The 23,001-nt window shown below is 45.6% G+C and overlaps 1 protein-coding gene across 1 annotated transcript in view; it reads right to left on the reverse strand.

The window, feature by feature from the left end:
* The window catches only part of SLC9A9 (solute carrier family 9 member A9), a 2,762,771-nt gene that overhangs the window by 2,216,281 nt on the left and 523,489 nt on the right, over window positions 1–23,001 (reverse strand). Inside the window, exon 6 of the mRNA XM_078666429.1 lies at window positions 9,526–9,631. Coding sequence (XP_078522555.1) covers window positions 9,526–9,631 — 106 coding nt within the window. The remainder of the gene's footprint in view (window positions 1–9,525; window positions 9,632–23,001) is intronic.

Here is a 23,001-nt window from a genome sequence, read left to right on the forward strand (position 1 = left end):
ACAGGTTAGGGAAGTTGCATTGTCTGTCATAGGATCCAGCAGAAGCTGATCCTCTAACAGTGTGTATTCCAAGACATGTTGCCTCAGAGAGTGCCCCAATTGTAAGTATCAGAACATCTCAGAATCTACCATCTCATACTCGGCCTGCAGGTCATCAAATGGAATCAGAGCCCTCCCTCTCCAAATTCCCCCCAAGTAGTCAATGCCCAGTAGCCCCCATTTATAGAATCACTTCAGGTGCACTACTTACTGCAGAAGGTCACTGCCCCAGAGTGGGGTTCGTTCTGTTAGCTTGCCATCCCATCTCAAGAATCTGGTGGCTTCAAACCATGTCCGGACCACCGTCTGCATATGTGTTGGTAGCTTTCTTTCCCACCCCTTTCGATACTGTATCGGGGTAGCCGCGTCTACCCATCGCCTGTCTATATACTCAGTATTGTGGTTCGTCACTGTCTGTAAACACCCAATAATTGATCGTAATTAACTGGGTTGCCCAATAATATTTTCACAGGTCCGGAACTGTCAGGCCTTCTCTGGAGCGTACTGCAACGCTCTTCTTTAACTGCCACAATCCCAGAGAAGTTTGCACAGTTCTCTGTCAATCTTCTGAAAGAAGTCTAACAGTATTCTGTATGGTTTGCTTTGGAAGGTGTTAAGCAAGCATAGGAGAGCTATCATCGTAAAGAGGACGGCACTGCCCATCAGGGACACAGGAAGCCTCCTCTGTGCCAGATCGTTGTACAAACGGTCCAGCTGAGGGAACAGATTCTTAGCCAGGAATTCATCAGGAACCCTAGCTATATAGATGCCTAAATATTTGAACGTTGGTCCAGGTCACCGACACACAGCGGACCTTAGTCCCTCTGTCAGGCAGTCCCAATGCTCCAATGTTGCTTCGGGAAGACTGAAAACACCTACCTCGTTTGGCGAGCGCTGCCACTAACGCCTGGAGCCTCTCCCGGGTACTTAAGGTAGATGTGATGTCAGATGACGGGGATTACTGCAGTGGCTGTTGCAGAGCTTGGCTCCCGGCTGGTGCCAGGCTACGCCCTCTATGATATTATTTTTATGGTGCAATCTTCTGACATACGGCATTCACATTCTTTAAATGCCCCCCCCCCCTACGGGGGTGAATGACTGGTATTCATCTTGAAGTGACCGTTGCACAGGAACTAATCTTCCGGAACATATTCGCCATATTCTGCCTCCCAGCCGAAGACCTCCAAACTGCAGTACAAGCACTAATCATCCCTCGCATAGACTACGGCAGCATCACCCTCTGTGGTCTCCCCCTAACCACAATGGCACCCCTAGGAGCTTCACTAAATGCGGCAGCGAGACTCATCACTGGATCAAAAAAACACTCGCACATCTCCCCTGACTTTAAATCCCTGAACTGGCTGCCTTTTGAAGCCAGAATTGATCTGAAAATTGCCTGCATGACGCACAAGGCTATACACCTGAACTCTCCCGGCTACCTCACTCAGAAGCTGACAATTTCCGGCGGTTCCAGAACCACCAGAAGCACAAACAATCTTCTGATGAAACCTCGAAGATTCCGGAAGGAAAGAACTTACAAACGCTCCTTCTCAGGAATGGCGCCTAGGATCTGGAATTCACTCCCGCCTGAAACCAGGCTCATCCCCTCCACTTTTCTTTTTAAGAAAGAAGTTAAAGCTATCCTCATGGCTAAACACACTTGAACTACTACTTTTGATCTTTTAAGACTGTGCGTCGATCTGTACTACTTGTTCTGATCCCTTGCACTTGTGTTCTACTTGTATTACCCACCCTACCCCTTGCCTATGTAAAGCGCTCTGTTATCTGCAAAGATCTTGTTCACGCTATATAAAACTTTCAAAATTAAAAAATAAATAAAATATTCAAGCCTCACAGTTTTGTCCTGTTTGTCTGGGTACATATCTGTTTGGTCCAATTCAGCATTGCCCTTCACTAAGTAAAAAACTGTACTAATATTATTATATATATATTTTAGTTTTTGCGACACATTGTCCTGATGGTGACCCTGGTCAAATTTACCTCTGGTCCGAAATGTCAAACTGTACTTATGTAATATGGACTGCCTATTGATTTGGTATATTTGCATACTCTAATTCCATTTTATTGTCATGCTCAATGAATGGTGTCCTTGTGTTGAAATGAATAGCAGCCTGTTGCTCTGTATAGTCTATATCAGCATTGTCTATGTTGCTTTCAAATTTTTATTTTTATTAAAATTCTCTTGTGACCAATTTCAAATTATTCTGAGCATAATTTTTAGTAATGCTATCCTAACGGTCATAGGTTTTGACCAAGGGGGTAATTGGGTATTCTTTTGCCCATCGTTGTTTAGTGTTCATAGATGTCTGGTGATTTGGGTTACTGGTATTAGGCTACTTTACCTTTTTAATCAAAATGTGCTTTCATTCATGTTTATAGCCTTAGTCCTTTGTTGGATGAGGTTGTCCCAAGTGAACGACAATTATTTGATGATATATAATCAACCTAGTTTTTAGGATTACAGGGTTGACTTCGTAACTTGATATTCTTTTTTATTAAAATGCGAAAGCGACATTTTTAGAATCCTCACATTGCGCAATTAGGCTAAACCTGATACTGACCTCCCAGGGTGTAATTAAAAAAATTATATGAACAGCTGACATGAGCAGAGTAAAAGAGGCATACATTTGTTGTATATAGTAGGTGCAATCGTTTTTTGTTATTCTACATGTATATATTTTCCACTAACTAATCTGCTCTGAGAGTAAGACAGAACCCACATAGGATAGTATTTAAGAAACAATGTGACTTATTTAAATGTTAGCAGACAGGGTCCTCTGATACATTTGTTGCAGAGTACCCTGTCCACAAACCTCATAGTTCCACTGCTCTGCACGGAGTTGGGGGACTGCCATGTTTCCTTCAGTGGAGCCTTCGTTGCTTCACAGCTGGAAGCCTTTGACCAATGGCCTGACATTGGGGCTGTCCGTCATTGGACATGAGACCGTCCGCCCATTTGCTGTCAATTTCTTTTCTGCTTGGGACCGTCAAAGAAAATGTTGCAGTGCGGAACAGAAAATTAAATTATTGCCATCCGGGCGCTAGTAAACAGCTCCCAGCGTAAAAGGGCCATTTATTTTAGTTTTTCAACAACAAACTCCTGCTTTAAGAGTTTGTTTTTGAAAAACAAAAAACTTTGCTGCGAAGCTCATTAAACATGGCACATTCATAGCAAAGATTTACAGCCAGATTCATCAAACAAAAATCCGCTTTGCAAGAGGTATTTTTGCATTTGAGATGCATCATCCCAAATGCAAAAATCGCTAATTAAGAATTCGCTAAATTGCGATTCTTTGCATTTAAGGAATCTCAAATTGAGATTCCTTAAATGCAATGCATGAAAGTGAAAAAAATAGCGAATTCGCTATTAGGGCACGCAAATTACCATGAAGTACAACTTCATGGTAATTTGCAAAAACTTTGAAAAATGCACTAAAGTGCCTTTTTCAAAGTTTCATGTTGCGCACACACATGCCCTAAGGGCATGTGTGTGCGCAACATATGTACACACATCATTTCAGGGGTGCAACAGGGTGTCCATTGGACACCCCTGCACCCATGAAATCGCAATCTCAATTTGAGAATCGCTAATTGCGATTAGCAAATTGAGATTGTCTTCCCATTCATTCCTATGGGCCTCTAGGCCCATATGAATGAATGGAGAGATATTCCTTAATTGCGACTCGCAATTTACGAGTCGCAATTAAGGAATTATTAGAAATCGCTATTTTTTTTAGTGATTTCTTGATGCATAGCATTTTGCTATTCCTTAATAGCGATTCGGTATTTTTCGCTATTAAGGATTAGCAAAATGTGTTCTTGATGAATAAGGGGGTTAGTGCCTGCATAAGAGCGCCATGTCAGCTGCTAGTTAGAAGGCACAGAGAACTCTGCTTGCCAGGCAGAGACCTCTGAATATGGCAGAATGTAGTATGCCAGTGTAGTGGAGTAAATCCATTCCCGGAGCTGGCAGAACGGAGTGCAGCCCAACAGACTTTACACAAGCCCAATGGTCCTGTACCCTAATGAAGGACAACGCCTCTAGTTGCTTAAGTTAGAGATCTTATTCCTTGCAGCATTGCTTTCTGTGTGTACTAATATCTGAACATGTCAAAATGTCACACAATTAACTCCAGAAATTGACTTTTTCGTACATGTTACATAAATGGCCTTTCCGTGAATCATAATTCAGCCAACCATGCCACATAACTTTCCAGTGGCCCTGGCCATATTACATAAGCTTTGCACAGTGGCAAATAAAGAGGAGCAAACTGATTTTGCCCTATTTCAGCTTTGCTTTAAATTTTTAAGAAAGTTTAATAATGGACTAAAAATTCGAGGGGCTTGGCCATGATATAGGAACTTCATTTCTTATTAGCTGGGCAATTGAAGTGTTTTTATCCACTATCTAGTGTAAAATGTTTTTATATGTTTTTAAGAAATTTGTATAACGAATCAAGATTTTATGATTTTAACTATCGGTCCTTGCTTGAATATTATGTTTTATGTATCTTTTAAACTTAAGTATTTAACTGAATAAAGAAATTATCAACAGCACTTGATAGTGAAAGAAAGGTTATTTTAACTGAATTTGTTATGCATGGGACTTTTTCCAAAACAAAACGTTCCCTGAAAAATAGGCCCCGATTTCGAGTTGCACAGTACTGGTGGAGTGCTAAATCAGAACCAGTAAAAACAGATACTATGCAGCAACACCCTGCCAGCACAGCACAATTACAAGTGTATCCAAATGGAATGGGGAAACCTATGTGGACCCAGTTTAGGAGGAATTCCGCATGGCATTCTCTTTTCCATGGCCATTATTGCTCACATTACCACCTGCTTTGCGCACGTGGTAAATGTGAGCGGGTGCCTACTGCATTTCGTAGAGTCAATAGGATGCTGGAGAGGGTGGGAGCAGACTGCAGTCTGATAGGTGGGAGTATTATGTGCTCTTCTTGTACTTTAGCTGAGGGTTGGGGGAAGAAAAACAGGCCCCTTTGCACAAAGCTTTTTTACCCAGACTGGCCAACTCACATGGTAACACCATGTGACACACGATATCGGCTCCCATCACACAGACACCTGGTGAGGAGCTGAGGAAGAGGTGTGGCGTCGCGGCTAGGGCAACTGGCTCTGGAATCTGGGGTTCATGGTTCGATCCCCGGCACCGGCGGCAGATCAGCCCAGCACCATGTGACTCTGGGCAATAGATTGCTTAATCTTCCCGACGGCGCCTAGAGACCCTTACGGGTGATTATGCGCTTCACAAATGTGGATTATTATTATATCACACGGTGGCAGGGAAAACGAGCTGAAAACCACTGTAAATAGTGCTCATTTTCAGAGGCTTTGTGCTGCTGACGTTCATTAAGAGGTACCCAGGACATCGACACCAGCCTCAGCGAGCTTCTTTTTAGGTCTCGGCCTGGCGAAAGCAGCGCATGCGCTGCTTTGCCATACAGAGGCCTTTTAGAATCGATACGATTCCAGCTTGCACGCGGGAGACAAACGAGACAAAAGATGTGCACTCGGGGATTGGATTCTTTACTGGTGGCGTGATACACTGGGGACTTTTTTTTTGCCGCCAGTAAAGGCAGTCCCTGCGTGCACATCTTCTGTCCATCCCATGACAAGCCGCGCTTGTTTCTTTTGGCTCCGCCCTCCTTCGTCATCCCCACACCCATCTTGCTGCAACGTGCCGCTGTATGTGCTCTTCCACTGCTCTGTCAAGACGCCCCCTTCCTCCTTAGGCTCCGCCTGCATGCGAGGCTGTAAGATGCCCTCCCGATGGCGACAATAGCTGATAGAGGGGACGAGGCAAATATTAAGGGGCTTGCGTTTTTTCTTTGGTTTCAACTTTGCTCACCGCGTGTCTTTTGTGCCTTCTATCCTGGCACTGAGGTCTTGATATGTGCATAGCTTCCTGGAAGGCCGGTGCCGTGTTTTGACTCCATCTTCCAGCTGATTGCTGTGGGTCTGACTAGCAGTGCGGCTTCAAACCGTTTTCTAATAAATTCTTATCTCCAACTTGCATTCCTTCGGAGTTGTTTTATGAGGGTTTGTTTTACAAACGCAGCTCAGACGGTTACATTTTCATGCTTCCTCCCCACCAACTGCTGAAGCAAATTACCCATCTTTTTCCACTGAACCTTTCCCAGGTCCATTCTGTTGTTCATTACTTCATCTGCTGTTTCCGAAGAAAGCTTGTTTAGCACAAGTCTTTTAATTACTAGTGGTCAGTGGTTAAAATGGCGCTGGGCAAACGGTTTTTGTTTCCCCTCTTATTAATCGTTGTGGCTTTGCGTTATCTCCCTGAATGTAATGCATTGCTGGGTTTTACTCACTTAATTCCATGGATATAATTATCACATTGCTTAAACGTTGGGTTTGTGGTGAGCTTGCCTTGAAACACTGTGCTTATTATTATTATTATTATTATTATTATTATTATAGAGGCTTTTATAACGCGCTCTGCTACTAAATAGTATAGTATCCTGGCGCGAAGAGAAAAGAAGGGGACAGATCACAGTAAATGCAAAAGAGGGACAGCTATTAGGCATTGGTGTTGAAGAGGTAGGTTTTTAGGCCTTTCCTGAAAGCCATGATGGTAGGGGCTGTTCTCAGTTGCAGAGGCAGGGTATTCCAAGCTCTCGCTGCTCTGACAGAAATGGATTGTCCACCAAGCCTGCTATATTTGAACTTTGGTACAGTCATTTGATGAAGATTGCTTGATCTGAGAGGGCGGTTGGGGGCATAAAGAGAGAATCTTTTTCTCAAATAGGTTGGGCCTGTTAGGTGGAGTGCTCGGTATGCTAACACAAGGATCTTGAATAAGATCCTTTGAGCCACTGGAAGCCAGTGAAGGTCTCGGAGTGGTTGGCGGACGCTAGATCTTCTGGGGATGTTAAACAGCAGCCGAACCGCAGTGTTTTGGATGACTTGGAGGCGGTGGATCAGATAGGCTGGGAGTCCGCAGTAGAGAGCATTCGCGTAATCCAATCTGGATAATATCAGAGCGCGAATGACCGTCTCCTTAGCTGATCGCGGAAGCAGAGGAAGGAATCTGCGTAGAGTTTTGAGAGTGGAGAAGCAGATTCCGGTGAGTTTTTTCAGGTGATCTTCAAATCTGAGATTATTGCTAAACCAGATTCCTAGGTTTTTTGCAGGTCCACCTGTGGATTTGGGGCTGGGAAAATCGGTGGGCCAGAGAGAATCATAGAAATTATCTGGGAAGGAGCCGTACAGCAGAATCTCAGATTTGCTCTCATTACACTTAAGTTGAGCCAAGGCCAGCCAGCGGAAGACCGATGATAAGCAGAATTGGACTCTCGTTGTGTCCAGGTTGTTTTTGGGCCATGTAAACAAGAGCTGGGTATCATCGGCGTAGGCCATAATTTTGGCCCCTAGCTGTTCCGCAAGATAGATAAGGGGGGTCATATAGACATTAAAAAGCAGGGGGCTTAAGGTGGAGCCCTGAGGTACGCCAGTTGAGAGTTTTTTGGGAGAGGAAGAGAAAGGCGGCATCCACACTTGCTGGGACCTGTCATCTAAGAAAGATCTTAGCCATCCGAGGGCAGGACCAGTTATGCCTATATCTGCTAGTCTGGTAAGTAGGAGGGAGTGAGGGACCGTATCGAAGGCGGCAGAGAGGTCCAATAAAATCAGCGCCGTCCAGTGTCCAGTGGTTCTCACTTCTCGTCTGACCAGTATTAATTTCTCTGCTTGGTTTTCCACAGCAAACGTCGCATGTAGTTTCCTGCTCAAATATTTTTTTTCCTTTGAGTGTAGGGTCATAGCCCAATTTTAAATCTTATACTGTGTTATGGGTGCTTAACTCATTGTAGTTATCAATGGCGCGATTAGGGTCAACATGACACCCTGTCTTTGTAGTAAATTAGTTCTCGAATACCGTCACATTTGTTTGATTCTACATTTAGGAATAGCGCATTCAGCTTGGTTGAAATAACGATCTCCAGCACATGTGCTGGTGCGATCTACTTTCGCACCCCAATGTGTTCTGTGTCATTTTGCTTCCCTTATGAGATCGCCATTATATCCACTGTTAGCGTCTGTAAAATGTGGACAGAGCACATCGTGAACTTGGAGTGGCGAACCTGCTAATCCTTTTGTGTAGCCATGCAAGGGCCTAATGCACATATGTACCGAACTTGTTTCTCTTGCATCTCCCAGATTTAGGCACATTTAATGCCATCTTCCAGGGAAACATATTTTTGGCAATGAAACTGAAAATCAAAAAAATCAAGCTTTGGTAAAGCCAATAGGTCTCTTCTTTCCTCCCTATGCATTTGGTGATGCCTTTTGGAAATGCTGTGCAGCATGGCCAAAACAAAGAAAAACAAGCATTAACAATGCAATAGGTCTCGCCTTTCATTAAGTTTAAGCCATTTGGTTTGCTATACAATACCATTAGCAAAGCAAAGGGCGTTAACTTAATCAAAGGCAAGACATATTGCATTTTCAATGCTTGTTTTGGAAGAATAGGGCTTGGTGGAAAGTGTATTTCTCGGCACGCGGCCCTGCCCTCTGCAAGGCCCTGCTCCCTCCTCACATGGTGAGGTTTGTATTCAAGTTGGCAGGTTTGTTTACCGGTCAAATTTTCCAGCAGGTAATATTGAGACCATTATTCTTGCAACATGTAAATCCGGTTGCAGGAACAACGGCCCACTGATGATTGAGTGGAGTGAAATCACGTACTCGGGGCTATAGTCTGTTAGCCACTCCAGTGTCACAATTGAACGTTTTACTTTCTCTTTCACTTGGCAGAACTGATTAATAATAATAAATTAGGTTACAGTCACTATTTAATTAATTCAAATTTCTTGGTATTTGGGCCAAAAATGTATTTATTTATTTATTTATTTGATTGTTTATTTATTTATAAGAAAGTTGGCTTTTCTATTATAAAAAGTTGAATTGATATGTAGTTTCATTCACACCTGTTGCCTTTTTGGCAACACGTTTCTCCCTTCCAACTCATACATCAGAGTTTTTTAAAGGCAAATTAGACTGTGTATGTGGTCATCTAGAAATAATTAAGGTTCTTGAAATATGGTAATTTAAAAAAGTCATGCTGCAGACTGAGGCTGTATAGGATATGGTCTGCAAAGCGCCCGAAGTTAGGCTTGAACATTATGTTTTGATACCAATAGAATATGTTTGATATTTTTGTTTGGCAAAGTACTCAAACTTTTTTCAAACCCTGGCTTAATTTTTCTTTTTTACTTGAGATTTTTCCTAACAACGACATATTTATACGGTTAAAAAACCCTTCCACGTTAGTTTTTCGCTGTCAAAAATCTCACAAAAAGATGTTTTTACTTGACAATTCTCCTGCAAAGACAGGTTTTGCGAGAATCTTTTGTAACAAGTGCAACTGCAACTTTAATTTCACCCACCCTACGACCCAGAAGATGAACACAAAAGAAAGACCTTTGTACTTACTATGTGAGCACTATGGCGACAGCATCGTTGAGTACACTCTCTCCAAACAGCAATGTATAGAGGTCCGTGTCCACATGTAGCTCATGGAATATTGCCAGGACTGTCACTAGAAAGAAAAATAGTGTAGGCTAAGTATGCAATGAAGCAAGCTGGTTATTTTCACGTTAGAACAGTATTTCACAAAGCACAGTGGAAGGAACAAAATGAAATTTATGACTACCTGTGTGCCAAGTACTTGTAACAGGTCTAAACAACGTGGCATGATGGATGACTTGCGCGGGGGCCGGGTTAAATAAATGGGACGCATTAAAAATATAGCGCGAGCTTGAAATGTGACAGCCCGTGGAATACTGAAAAAAGAAAAAAGGTAAAACTATGCTTCAGTGTAAGACGACGTGTTTCTATAGAAACGGGCCTCGGGATAAAATGGATGTTACTTACAAACATTTAAATAGCAAAATACGGAGTTAAAAAAAATAGACTATGCTGTTAACTAGAATTTTGGATCCGCGGCGTCCATTTTGGTTTTGGTTCGTGGCCCGGCCCAATTTAGTTCGAATGTTCATGAAAAACGGTCTTGTTCTTTCAACTTCCTTTAACGTCCTTAGTGATGTATGAAAAAAATTGCTGAACGTTACTTTCTGCTTCGGCAGACTCGTACTGCAGTCAGGGGAGTGAGTGAGGAACAAAGTGAAGATAGATGGGAGAAGTTTGTTCTAAGGAGCTAGGAAGTGCCAGGGCAGGGACCTACCTCCCCGAGCTAATATATCAACCTACCGAGTTAATCTTGACCTCTTGCTCTTTCCTTAAAGTAGCAGCAGATCTATGTCATAAAGGACAGGGAGATGCAGCTGGTGGGAATAATAAAAACCACAAGTACAAATCACACATGGTCATTGTTATGTAAATTGCAGGTTAAGTGGTGTTTTGCGCATCTGATCCAATAAATCCCCATTTGGCACCACAAAAGAAACTACTCCACAAGGGAACCAGCATTTGCAATGTCATAGGTCTCGCATTTGAGAGAGTTAGAGCTATTGGCGCTGTAAATGATAATGTATTTTACACATGCGTTTTGGTTTGGAGTGGAGTGGAAGCAGGGCCGGCCTGGGAACTCAAACCGGCCCTGGCTATTGAGTCGGGCAGGCCGCGGTGCTTTTGTTACAGGTGGCCGATATTGCAAAAACGGCCCGGCAGGGGTCCAAAACCGGCCCCAACCATGGCAGCCCACTGGGGAAAATCCTGGTGCCTGCTACGGCCAGTCAGGCCTTGAGTGGAAGTATAAATAAGTATTTGCAATGCAATCGTTTTTGCATTTGTGAAAGTTGGAGCTATTGGTGTTGTAAATGACAATTTTTTTACTTTTGTTTTTATGCAGCTGCGTGACAAAAATTGCACAGCAGTGTTCTTACCAGCAGTTGCTGGTAGTTTTCCACTAGTGTGTTGATGTGATCTTGTGTTACGACGTTTGAAAGCCCACAAATGTAAGAGGTTATCCCTCACAGCGCTCGACCCATGGTAAGTTGTTGGCCAACAATAGTCAGTAAATGTGCACCTTTTTATTTACAAAAATACGTGCAACAGACAAGGAACAGACCGCACTCTCACGGACGAATTATAATTAATAAAATCTCTCCCCGTGCTCACCTTTCATCAATTCATGCGGAAGCCTTGAATAAAGGCGTGGGAAATCAATGTACAGAGGAAAGAGGTCTAGACCTTGGTGGGGTGGTGGGGCAGGCAAGTGGGAGGGGTGAGATGGTGTTGCACACATCACGGGAGATTGGAGAGATGAGTCATGGGCAAACCAGTGCTTATGTTAAGCGGTTGATGAAAGGGCTCAATGACTTACCCGTATAGTACGGAGTACTAGCCAATGGTGGCCACACGCATTTATGTGCAAAATGCACCTCCCCCCACTGCAGGCATGCGGCCGCCATGGGCTAGTACTCAGATGAAAAATTAAATGACGACGGCTGGCAAAGTAAATAAAGAAAGGAGCACGGCCGATATAGTTAAAAGGACTGCGTTGGCAAAAAAGATAAAGAAAGGTGTGCAGCTGCTATAGTAAAAGCAGATCGCGCTGCAAAGCAAATAAAGAAAAGAAAGCGGCCGCTATAGTAAAACCAGACCGGGCTTGCAAAGCAAATAAAAAAGGAGCATGGCAGCTATAGGAAAGGGAGACTGCGCTGGCAAAGCAAATAAAGGAAGGAGCGCACCCGCTATAGTAAAAGCGGACCGAGCTGCCCAAAAAAGTAAATGTCGATGAAAAGGTGTAAATAGGGTGAGCCATGCATTTTGTAAATATGAAGCAGTCACCATGACAGATAAAAAATAAAGTGGGCCCCGTGCTGCGTTGCAGAAAAGCATGCAGTGGGCCGGGGCGTAACACAGGCCCCCGCAGCCCACGCGGTGCGGGGGGGCCCCTAGCTCCAAGGGGCCCCCTCGGCACTGAACTCTGGCCGGGAGAGCTCCTGATTGAGCCCGGAGGGGGCCCCTCTAAGTACCGTGCAGGGAGGCCCCCTCACTTTTTGTTACGCCAGTGGCCGTGGGTGGAATAGGAGAAAATCATTCAAGAAAATAGTGCTCACAGACTAAATAAAACATGCTGAGTAACAACACAAGTAAAAGGGCTAGTCCTCATGGGAGGTTACAAATGTAGAAAAGGCGGTCCTAAGGAGGGACTACTAAGCCTATTCATTAATCAAAAGCAACCATTTAGAAAGGAGAGTAACAGGAGTCAAATGAAAAGATGGGCGGAAAATAGGCGGACCTTCAAGTCCATACCTGAATACAGCATGCCTTGCACACCAGCGCATACACTGCCCAAGATCAACCTAAAAAAGACTTATGCCTTGGCCCACAATATGTAATGCATGGGGAATGTGCAAACACTGTGCATTAGGCCTGGGAGAAATTTTGATTACACAGGAGAAATTTGTTGAATTCGAGCAATTTCACAAAATGTTTGCTTTTTTCACATAATTTGCACAATAAAAATTGTTGTAAAATACCAGTAGAGACTTACTCAGTAGAAAATAACTAAAACCAGTCTCCTACTGGTATCTTGTGAAGCTTTGTAACAAGAGAAATGCATTCACTAAAAAAATTGGTGTGAGATACAGGCAAAGCAAATATTACTATTAAAAAAAGGCGGGTTATTTTGCAAAATATTCATGGAGAAATTTAAACAATTTCGCCAAAACTATGTCAGGGACAATCGATATTTGCCCGGCGGTATCGCCTCTTTAACCCACGAAATATTAATCAATGAAGAGGCAGGCGCTGGAGACGGGAAGGCAGGAAACAAGGTTTATTCTCTCCGGAGGAGAACACATCAGTTCAGACAGCAGGTATCGTCATGAGGTGCTCTAACCGCATCTCTGAGGCCTGGCCTCTTATACACAGGTTTATTGCTTTATTACATACAACACATTCTTGGCAATGCTTTGATGTACGGAGGGATATCCTCCGAATCTCCCCTTCAGGCCCGTTCCCACACACATTTACAGTTGAAGTCCTCACCCCGGTCACAACAGGTGATGACTACCGCGCAGCTGGACATTCCGCCGATTCATGGAATGTGGGGGTTTGGTTGGATCTCATAGGGTGAGGGCTTTGATCAACTCGGGGGTCCTTTGATGAGGGAAGCTCTCTACTGTACGGGGAGGGGCAAGGAACAGTATCGGCAGAGCTAGGTGTCGGCCTGGGAACGAGGAAGACAAACGGGCACAAAGGAAAAGGGGATTTGTATCAAAAAGGGCCTGGGACCATGAAAGGAAGGAAGGGAGGTGTCGCGCTGGGGACAGGATGGGGTTCTGAGGCAGAGCTGCGCTGAAGAGGGGTTTATGACCCAAGGCATGTGCGAGCGGGGGTTGTCAGAGTGCGGGCTTTGTGAGGGAGGAGGGCTATGCTGGGGGCCAGTGGCATGCAAAAGGGTTGTTCTGATCGAGGCACCTAAAATGGCGGGTGCGCACGACAAAAAGTGTGGCATCAGGGGAAAAAGGCAAGATGGCGCAGATAATGTTTACCAGACCGTACTAATTTTCCACAGTCCTCCCTTTAACATATCCAAGACATCTTGCTGGCCTATTTCCAATTCATGTCGACTGTGGTGGTCATAGGAAAAGAAGTAGGTACCCAGGTGAAGGAGTTATAAACATTACATTTTAAAATCTTTCATCTTAGGAGGCGGGTCTATCGATAAAAACTCGTTTGCAGGAAAGTCATAGTAATGCAATAACAGACAAAAATGATTCTGTAGTGAGAGCATTGAGTACATTTCATAGCTACTTATGGTCGTTCGGAATGTAAATTGATAGGTCATTACATATGTGAGTTCTGTTCATGTTTGGTTGGAGCATAATTAATACAATGGTGGCTGGGAGAGAAATGAGACGTAGTAGAAACGATAATTGAGGGTGTCAATGTTCGAAGTTAATGAGTTCTCAGCATTCTTTGTCGTCTTTTGTTGGCGCTGTGGAGCACCGGCGGTGGAGCTACGGGTCCAGCTCTATTCTAGGTCCCGCGTTGCAGGGCACGACCTTTTCCTCGCGCTTCTGGTCAAAAAGGTCCTTTTCGCCCTGTGTCCTTTGAGTTGATTGTCAAAAAGGTTCAGATGGAAGAAATGTGCGTGTGAGCAGTCCTTTAGGGTAGGTCGGGGAAAAAGGGGGATGGAGCAGGGCCAGATCGGGAACAGACTAGGGGGACGGAAAATTTCAGGTAGGCGGGCTCATGACCGAGTTTAGAGAGCGGGGACTTTTCGGCATACGTTGAACATCGAGCAGGGGCATCAGGTCAGCCCTTTCCTCTCGTTTTGTCGAAAACAGTGCCTCGTCCTGCAGCTCCTTACTGTCGCGGTCTCGCCTTGGCCAATGTCGCAGATGTTCCATAGTCTGTAGTCAGGCCACGTGCTCCCACATCCGGTCCTTCTTTCCTCCGACAGTCGTACCCTTAAATGAGTTTGAAAAGACAGTCTTTAGAGAATTGGCAGAGGAAGGTAATCACATAAGTCTATTTCTCTCCCAGCTCCAGGCAAAAATGGAAACGTCCGTTATATTAGGGTTCGCAACTAACATATAAATGATTGATGATGGGCCTGCTGGACTTACTATAACTTTCCTTCACAACTATTTCTTTGGTGTTTGTTGGTCGTGGGACGAGATCTGGTACCTTTTATTGCATTACAGTTACGTCAGTTCTTCTGACGGAGACCCACCTTCTTAATACGAGCCTTACGAAGCTATACCGTTCTCCAGGGCTTTATATTTAAAAAGGGTGCTGTGTGCTATCACCATGGTCTGACAGGTATCTTGCTGAGGGACGAACATAGGCTAAACATTTTTCATTCTATCAATGCATCCTGCCTTTCAACTAAACGTTTTCGCTTTCAACAGGGTTCATTGCAATGATTTCTTCGCTTCGGTCTAATCTTTAACTTTGTAAAACATCATTCTGGTTCCTACGTAGCCTCTTACGGCCTGACTACTTAATTAGAAAAGACAGGGGTCTTATGGGAAACAACTAGGGACATTAGAAAACTGTGGTAAGGGCGTAAATCGACCCATCTCTTACAACCGGGGGTGAGGGACAGTTTTATAACTCTCGTCTAGGGCAGCTGATACGGAACAGGGGGCGTTCCGGGAACATGAGGATGTTTCGATCACCTTTACTGTTTGGGTATTGCGACAATTCGGGACGGGGAAGGTCGCGTTATCTGAGGCATCTTTTTATAACACAGGAGCCGCTGACATGTAGTTCCCTTATTTCGGGTCAGATTAGGGAACTTCAGTCGTCTTACCTGTCCTTTCCCTTATGGCCAAATCACGGTTTCATCAATTTTTAGCAGAAAGGAGAGGTAGTGACACGGCGTCAGGGTGATTTTTATTTAGGATAAATTTTGAGCAAATACTTGTGGTATTTGGAGCCAATTGGGTGGTGCACTAGGGGTGGCGGTTTGCCAATTTAGGTGCTAGTCGTTCGGAAGAGCGAGAGAGAGGGAGAGAGAGAGAGAGAGAGAGAGAGAGAGAGAGAGAGAGAGAGAGAGAGAGAGAGAGAGAGAGAGATGTGCAACAACAGGCTAAATAGTACACGTGCGACATGGGGAGTGGCCGTGCATTAAGATAGGCTATTCAGCGCATCACACAACATAAGACATTACGGGTCTGTGTTAGAATTTTGAAAGCATGCAGTTTGGGATGGACGAGCATTAGGCCGGGTACAGGGGACATACATCGAGTAAAAAGGGCACCATTGTGTCGCATTTCTTGCATTCTCGGTCCTTTAACCAGTTAAGTCAACGCGTCAGTCATACACAAACATCATCTCATAGTTTCGGACATACGTGACAGGCGTCCATTCACGCAACACGGATTAAGGGTGATCGCTTTCATCATGTCATACAATTTATTGGCTCTTTTGGTACAAGAGCAGTTTGTGGGTGTGTTTAGGTGCCACCAGGCAGTGTTAGTCCGCTTCGTGTATCAGACATGGCGAGGCTTCAGATCTTCACCATACCTCGGTTGTGATTCCGATGTGGCCTGCAGGGGGGGAAAAGGAGGGGAGGGGAGGGGGACAACATTCGAGCATATCAAAAGCATGGGTACGAAAGTCTTTTACTTACCTCATACTCATCTTATCTCTTCGGGATAGAATCCCTGGGGTTGTGGTTTCTGGGGCAAAGGGGGGGGCGCAGTGTGTCCTTATAGGCTGTGAGTAGGAAAACGTTAGAGAATCAGAAGCACTTAGCGCGAGGTTTCTAGTTGGTAGGTGTATTTAGCTATCGGGGTCCTTAAATCTCTTTCAACGCTGTGATGTTTTAAGGTTTATCAGCTCTTCGGTCAACTCTGTTCCCTAGTACCTTTGAGTGGCGTATCTTTATAATATTCTATCATTTACATCGTTTCACTTTACCCATCCTTTATATTCCATCTTTTACACCGTTTCGCTTTTACCCGTCCCCAGAAGTCGAGGTCTTTCTCCATGCGCGAGTCCCTGAGTCAGTCGCATATTTGACGGCAGAGTGTCGTGTCTTAGATTCGATCCTCCATCCGGGGCTGGGCAACCATCTTCTATTAACCTTAAAGAGAGAGCAGAGTAGGGTGCACAGAAAAAAACTCTCCCGCCGATCCCACATTTAAATAAAGCATGCAATACCCGTTCATAGTTTCGAAAACCTTTATTTTCACAATCGTTCAGCATGTTGATAGGACAGTGTGATCGGGGTTGGCCGGATACGGCAATGGCTAAAGTGCGTACAGTAGAGGGGGGGGGGGCTATCTTGTAGGATTAAAAACATTTTTAAGAAGGTTCATTCATTCATTTGCAGTGAACTAAAAACGTCTATCGAATAGTTGAGGGACCAAGGGGCATTCATTTCATAATTGGAAACACAGTTGGACTAGTTGTAATCAAATTCCTATAGGCATACCATGGGAGTGTGTCATAAGCGAGGTTACATGTCAGACATGATAATATCATAATGAATCGTACATTGAAAAACATTTTTCACGGGGTCCTTTTACATGTTCGTCAAGTGAATCCTCCCTCTTTTCCGTCAAGTGTACAAAGGATCATAACATATCTCGGAACATCGAGTCTTTTTAGCAAAAGAAAACACCACGAGGCGTTCGTAAGTTCCTACTGTTACCGGCGCCATTTTGGGCGGGGCCGGGTTAGTCCGGAAGTAGTATCAAGGAAAAAATGTTTCCTACAACCGGCAGTTGGACCAGAGTCTTTTCCGGCTGTTCGAGAATTCATGCTAACAGAAGGAGTGGCTATGTCATGCTTATTTCGTTAGCGATCAAGGCAGTTGTCCCTCACCGGAAACCTGCAGGGGCCGAGGGCTCCTGGGACTTTTGTAGAATCTTCAAGGCTGTGGGGGTGCTGTCGGAGGTGGGGGCTCGTGCCCCGGTGGGCAAGCGCCCGAGTTACATTGCTGTTCAAAGTTACTCTAGCGGCCGAGACCCGCCTTCCAGCGGACCCAGACGCCATTTTGAGGCCTGCAGCAGCCGCACTTCGTCGAGTCTGCAAGAGTGGAGGAGACCTTTTGGAGTGAACCCATGTCCAGTGCTGCGGAAGTATGGCCACCTGCGGTGCATGTTCGGTGCTGTGCGGGTATTGGCGCAGCCGTTGCATGTTCGGTGCTGCGCAAGTATCGGCACCGTTGCATGTTCGGTGCTGCGCAAGTATCGGCACCGTTGCATGTTCGGTGCTGCGCAAGTATCGGCGCCGCCCGGCTGGAGGATTTCGGTGCCGGGCCGGGGGCTGGGAAGCCTCCTACCCGTGGAGGTGGGAGAGGCTCGTCCACGTCGCCTCTCCCTCCCAGCCCAACCTGGACAAATTTCTTCAGAGGTATTTGTGATGGCCGGACTGGGGCTGGGAAGCCTCCTATCCGTGGAGGTGGGAGAGGCTCGTCCGCGTCGCCTCTCCCTCCCAGCCCGACCTGGACTAATTTTCGCGGAGGTATGTACAAGACATCCCCCCTCCAGAGTTGTCGCAGCCATTATTCAAGAAAGAAGTGGCGCCTGGCGTGTTGCTGCCGCCATTACGGAGGAGAAAAGAAAGAAGTGGCGCCTGGCGCGTTGTCGCTGCCATTACGGAGGAGAAAAGAAAAAATGTCCCGTCCGTCTCTGGGCCGGGCTTCCGGTGGATGTCGGCCGGACGCCCCTTGCTCTGGCCCCATGAACGGGTTCCTTGGCTCATCGGCTGCAGCCGGATACAGTTGGCCCCAGTCCCCGGCCATTGGTGGCCGGACCGGGGGAGCATGTGGCGGGACTATCTGCAACTCTCACGTGCCACCGTGGCCGGACTGGGGGAGAGAGAGAGGGGGGGTCGAGGACATAGACATCCTCCCCCCTACAACTCTCCGGTGTGGTCAAGGTGATCCCCTGGCTGGGTCCCGCTGGCCCTTGTCTCTCCTCCGGCTCCACCCTATGTTACGATTTCCTGGCCGACTGTTGGCAGCAGGACCCGCCTTATATGGGTTGCCGCCGGCTGGGCGTAGCCGTAACCCTGCCCTACCTTGGAAGGTTCCAGAGTGGGGGGGGGGCGAATGTTCTGCTGACTTTCATTTTCTAGTTTACCGTTCTTGTTTCAAACGTTTTCTGTTGTTAGGGCATTATTAGGTGTTATTATTACGTACTGTCATTTGTTTCTTGTTCGTTATGTTAAATAAAAGTTCAAGTTCATCAGTGGCCTACGGATTTCGTTTTCCCATTCCTTTTTTTCCAGGTTGCTCCATGCTAAAGCTTCTGTTAACAGAAGTTTAAGTAACACGGAAACACAGGCAGAGGGATGACGCAGATACATGCATCACGTACACACAAACTCAGACGGGGAGACAGTACAAGTATTATATACAAAAGACCCAAGACAAACATAAAACAGTTATTATTATTTCCTTTTTTTTTTTTGGCCATAATTATCTTTTTCTGTATGCTGCGCATACTTATCGTTAGAGCAATGGGGCAGGCTTTAGTTATATGCCTATAAGGATGCGGAAGAAAGGAGGTAGTAGGTTTTCAGACATTGGCAATATCCCTAGTCCTCTCGGCGAAGGATACTTGTGTAACCCTTACCTCGAAATACCCTAAACTTTTCCCTACTTGGCTAAACGTAAGGATACTTGATCATGTGTGTACATTATTCTTTCTGCTTTATTCGGGGTTTGTCGTCTGTTAATTTAGAGCTAGACTGGGTTTCCTGTCTTAGCGTTGTCTGGTCTATGAGGACTCGAACATGTCGCTGAAATCGGCCTGGCGAAATCTGTGCCATCGGGCATAATCGAACGTGGTGGTTCTATCTGGCCTGTCCATGTCAGTCTGATTCATCTTTGTCTCGCGCCTTTTCCCTTTCTGCCGGCCTGTTATTCCTGTCGGTCCTCTGCTCCTACTCACGTTCAGTAGAGTCGGGCATTGGGCTTTCCAGTGCCCGGCATATCTACAAAAAGCACATTGGTTTTGCCCTAAGTCTGGCCGTCCTGTGCGTAGTGTCGGGGATTACTTTCGGGACGTTGTGTCCTGGGGTCGTCCTGTCGATATGTTCCTTTACCTGCTCTGTCCTCGTCTCTTTTCTTTCGTTGCATTGCTTCTTTGCGCCACATACCGAGGCAGTCGAGCATAATAGGCGTTGTCTTATTATCACGAAGGGCTATTTCTAACGTTTCTATTTTATCAAGATCGAAGGATCCTATCAGTGGCCACTGTTTCTCTTGACTTTCTTTGGTATACCTGTGCCACAGTTTACTATAGGCTATGGTAACTAATCCATAGTTTATGAACATGTCTTTATTAGGGGTGCCTTCCAGCGGAGCTAGATGATCCACCTCTAATAAACGGTCCGGGCTGAACCAGCTATCGACCAGTGGGGAGAAGACAGACATGACAGCTCACAACGAGGGACAAAAGTCAGCACTGCCTATCTTATCACTGTGTGCAAAGACTAGACAGAATATTTCTATTCTACGTTGTTTGCAGGCAGTGAATACCTCATGAACCAATATCAAATGAACAAAAAGAGGACCAGTGGGAAGAATAAGTAGATTCGCAAAAGATCTGCGTCCTCTACCCTTTCACTATCTGCAAAAGGGAACCTGTTCTTTCCTGTTTGTAGACAGAGAATCTCCAGAAAACAATCCGCGAACAGTAGCTCGGGGTCAAAAACAGTTAATCAGTGGCCGTTAATAAATAATCGATTCAGTGGGGGAGAAAGATAGGCGCGACGGCTGCGTTACCTATCCTTCACTGTTTGCAAAGAGAAAGAGCCTACTGTTTCTTCGTGTGCAGACAGGGAATCTCCAAATAGGTCAACAAAGAGTAATACTAGTATTTTCTGAACAATTTAAACAATTATTTCGTGATTCGTCGTGTCTACACGACCTTACCCGGACCGTATGGACAGTTTCCTATCTTCCAAATCCTGCGCCCGATCGTCCTCTTTTCCACATATTCGTCGCGGCACTCCTGATGGTTCCCAGTCAGGACCGTAGATCACTCGAGAGAGGTCTGTTCGGAGCCAGTGAAGTTCGGATGATCGGCTGCCAGACGAGGGTCTATTGGGCAAGAGCTCTCCCGATCGTTGCAGTCGTTCACTCTGTCGTCAGGACCTCTCCCACTGGATCCACGAGTCACTGATGGGCCCCATGTTGGGCGCCAATTGTTAAAACTATGTCAGGGACAATCGATATTTGCCCGGCGGTATCGCCTCTTTAACCCACGAAATATTAATCAATGAAGAGGCAGGCGCTGGAGACGGGAAGGCAGGAAACAAGGTTTATTCTCTCTGGAGGAGAACACATCAGTTCAGACAGCAGGTATCGTCATGAGGTGGTCTAACCGCATCTCTGAGGCCTGGCCTCTTATACACAGGTTTATTGCTTTATTACATACAACACATTCTTGGCAATGCTTTGATGTACGGAGGGATATCCTCCGAATCTCCCCTTCAGGCCCGTTCCCACACACATTTACAGTTGAAGTCCTCACCCCGGTCACAACAGGTGATGACTACCGCGCAGCTGGACATTCCGCCGATTCATGGAATGTGGGGGTTTGGTCGGATCTCATAGGGTGAGGGCTTTGATCAACTCGGGGGTCCTTTGATGAGGGAAGCTCTCTACTGTACGGGGAGGGGCAAGGAACAGTATCGGCAGAGCTAGGTGTCGGCCTGGGAACGAGGAAGACAAACGGGCACAAAGGAAAAGGGGATTTGTATCAAAAAGGGCCTGGGACCATGAAAGGAAGGAAGGGAGGTGTCGCGCTGGGGACAGGATGGGGTTCTGAGGCAGAGCTGCGCTGAAGAGGGGTTTATGACCCAAGGCATGTGCGAGCGGGGGTTGTCAGAGTGCGGGCTTTGTGAGGGAGGAGGGCTATGCTGGGGGCCAGTGGCATGCAAAAGGGTTGTTCTGATCGAGGCACCTAAAATGGCGGGTGCGCACGACAAAAAGTGTGGCATCAGGGGAAAAAGGCAAGATGGCGCAGATAATGTTTACCAGACCGTACTAATTTTCCACACCCCCACTGCAGGCATGCGGCCGCCATGGGCTAGTACTCAGATGAAAAATTAAATGACGACGGCTGGCAAAGTAAATAAAGAAAGGAGCACGGCCGATATAGTTAAAAGGACTGCGTTGGCAAAAAAGATAAAGAAAGGTGTGCAGCTGCTATAGTAAAAGCAGATCGCGCTGCAAAGCAAATAAAGAAAAGAAAGCGGCCGCTATAGTAAAACCAGACCGGGCTTGCAAAGCAAATAAAAAAGGAGCATGGCAGCTATAGGAAAGGGAGACTGCGCTGGCAAAGCAAATAAAGGAAGGAGCGCACCCGCTATAGTAAAAGCGGACCGAGCTGCCCAAAAAAGTAAATGTCGATGAAAAGGTGTAAATAGGGTGAGCCATGCATTTTGTAAATATGAAGCAGTCACCATGACAGATAAAAATAAAGTGGGCCCCGTGCTGCGTTGCAGAAAAGCATGCCGTGGGCCGGGGCGTAACACAGGCCCCCGCAGCCCACGCGGTGCGGGGGGGCCCCTAGCTCCAAGGGGCCCCCTCGGCACTGAACTCTGGCCGGGAGAGCTCCTGATTGAGCCCGGAGGGGGCCCCTCTAAGTACCGTGCAGGGAGGCCCCCTCACTTTTTGTTACGCCAGTGGCCGTGGGTGGAATAGGAGAAAATCATTCAAGAAAATAGTGCTCACAGACTAAATAAAACATGCTGAGTAACAACACAAGTAAAAGGGCTAGTCCTCATGGGAGGTTACAAATGTAGAAAAGGCGGTCCTAAGGAGGGACTACTAAGCCTATTCATGAATCAAAAGCAACCATTTAGAAAGGACAGTAACAGGAGTCAAATGAAAAGATGGGCGGAAAATAGGCGGACCTTCAAGTCCATACCTGAATACAGCATGCCTTGCACACCAGCGCATACACTGCCCAAGATCAACCTAAAAAAGACTTATGCCTTGGCCCACAATATGTAATGCATGGGGAATGTGCAAACACTGTGCATTAGGCCTGGGAGAAATTTTGATTACACAGGAGAAATTTGTTGAATTCGAGCAATTTCACAAAATGTTTGCTTTTTTCACATAATTTGCACAATAAAAATTGTTGTAAAATACCAGTAGAGACTTACTCAGTAGAAAATAACTAAAACCAGTCTCCTACTGGTATCTTGTGAAGCTTTGTAACAAGAGAAATGCATTCACTAAAAAAATTGGTGCGAGATACAGGCAAAGCAAATATTACTATTAAAAAAAGGCGGGTTATTTTGCAAAATATTCATGGAGAAATTTAAACAATTTCGCCAAGCTCTTCTCTGCATGCCTTTAATTTGTGAGTAAAGCATGACAGTGTGGAGCCTAGAATTTTTTTTTGATTTTAACTGGCTGGTCCTCTCATCTCTTGTGTTTGAGGCATTCTAGGCTTTTAAAATCTGACCGTTCCATTTCACAGTCGCAGAAATTCAGATCCTTGACATTATCCA

The sequence above is a fragment of the Lissotriton helveticus genome, chromosome 11 (assembly GCF_964261635.1).
Source record: "Lissotriton helveticus chromosome 11, aLisHel1.1, whole genome shotgun sequence".
Taxonomy (NCBI): Eukaryota; Metazoa; Chordata; class Amphibia; order Caudata; family Salamandridae; genus Lissotriton; species Lissotriton helveticus.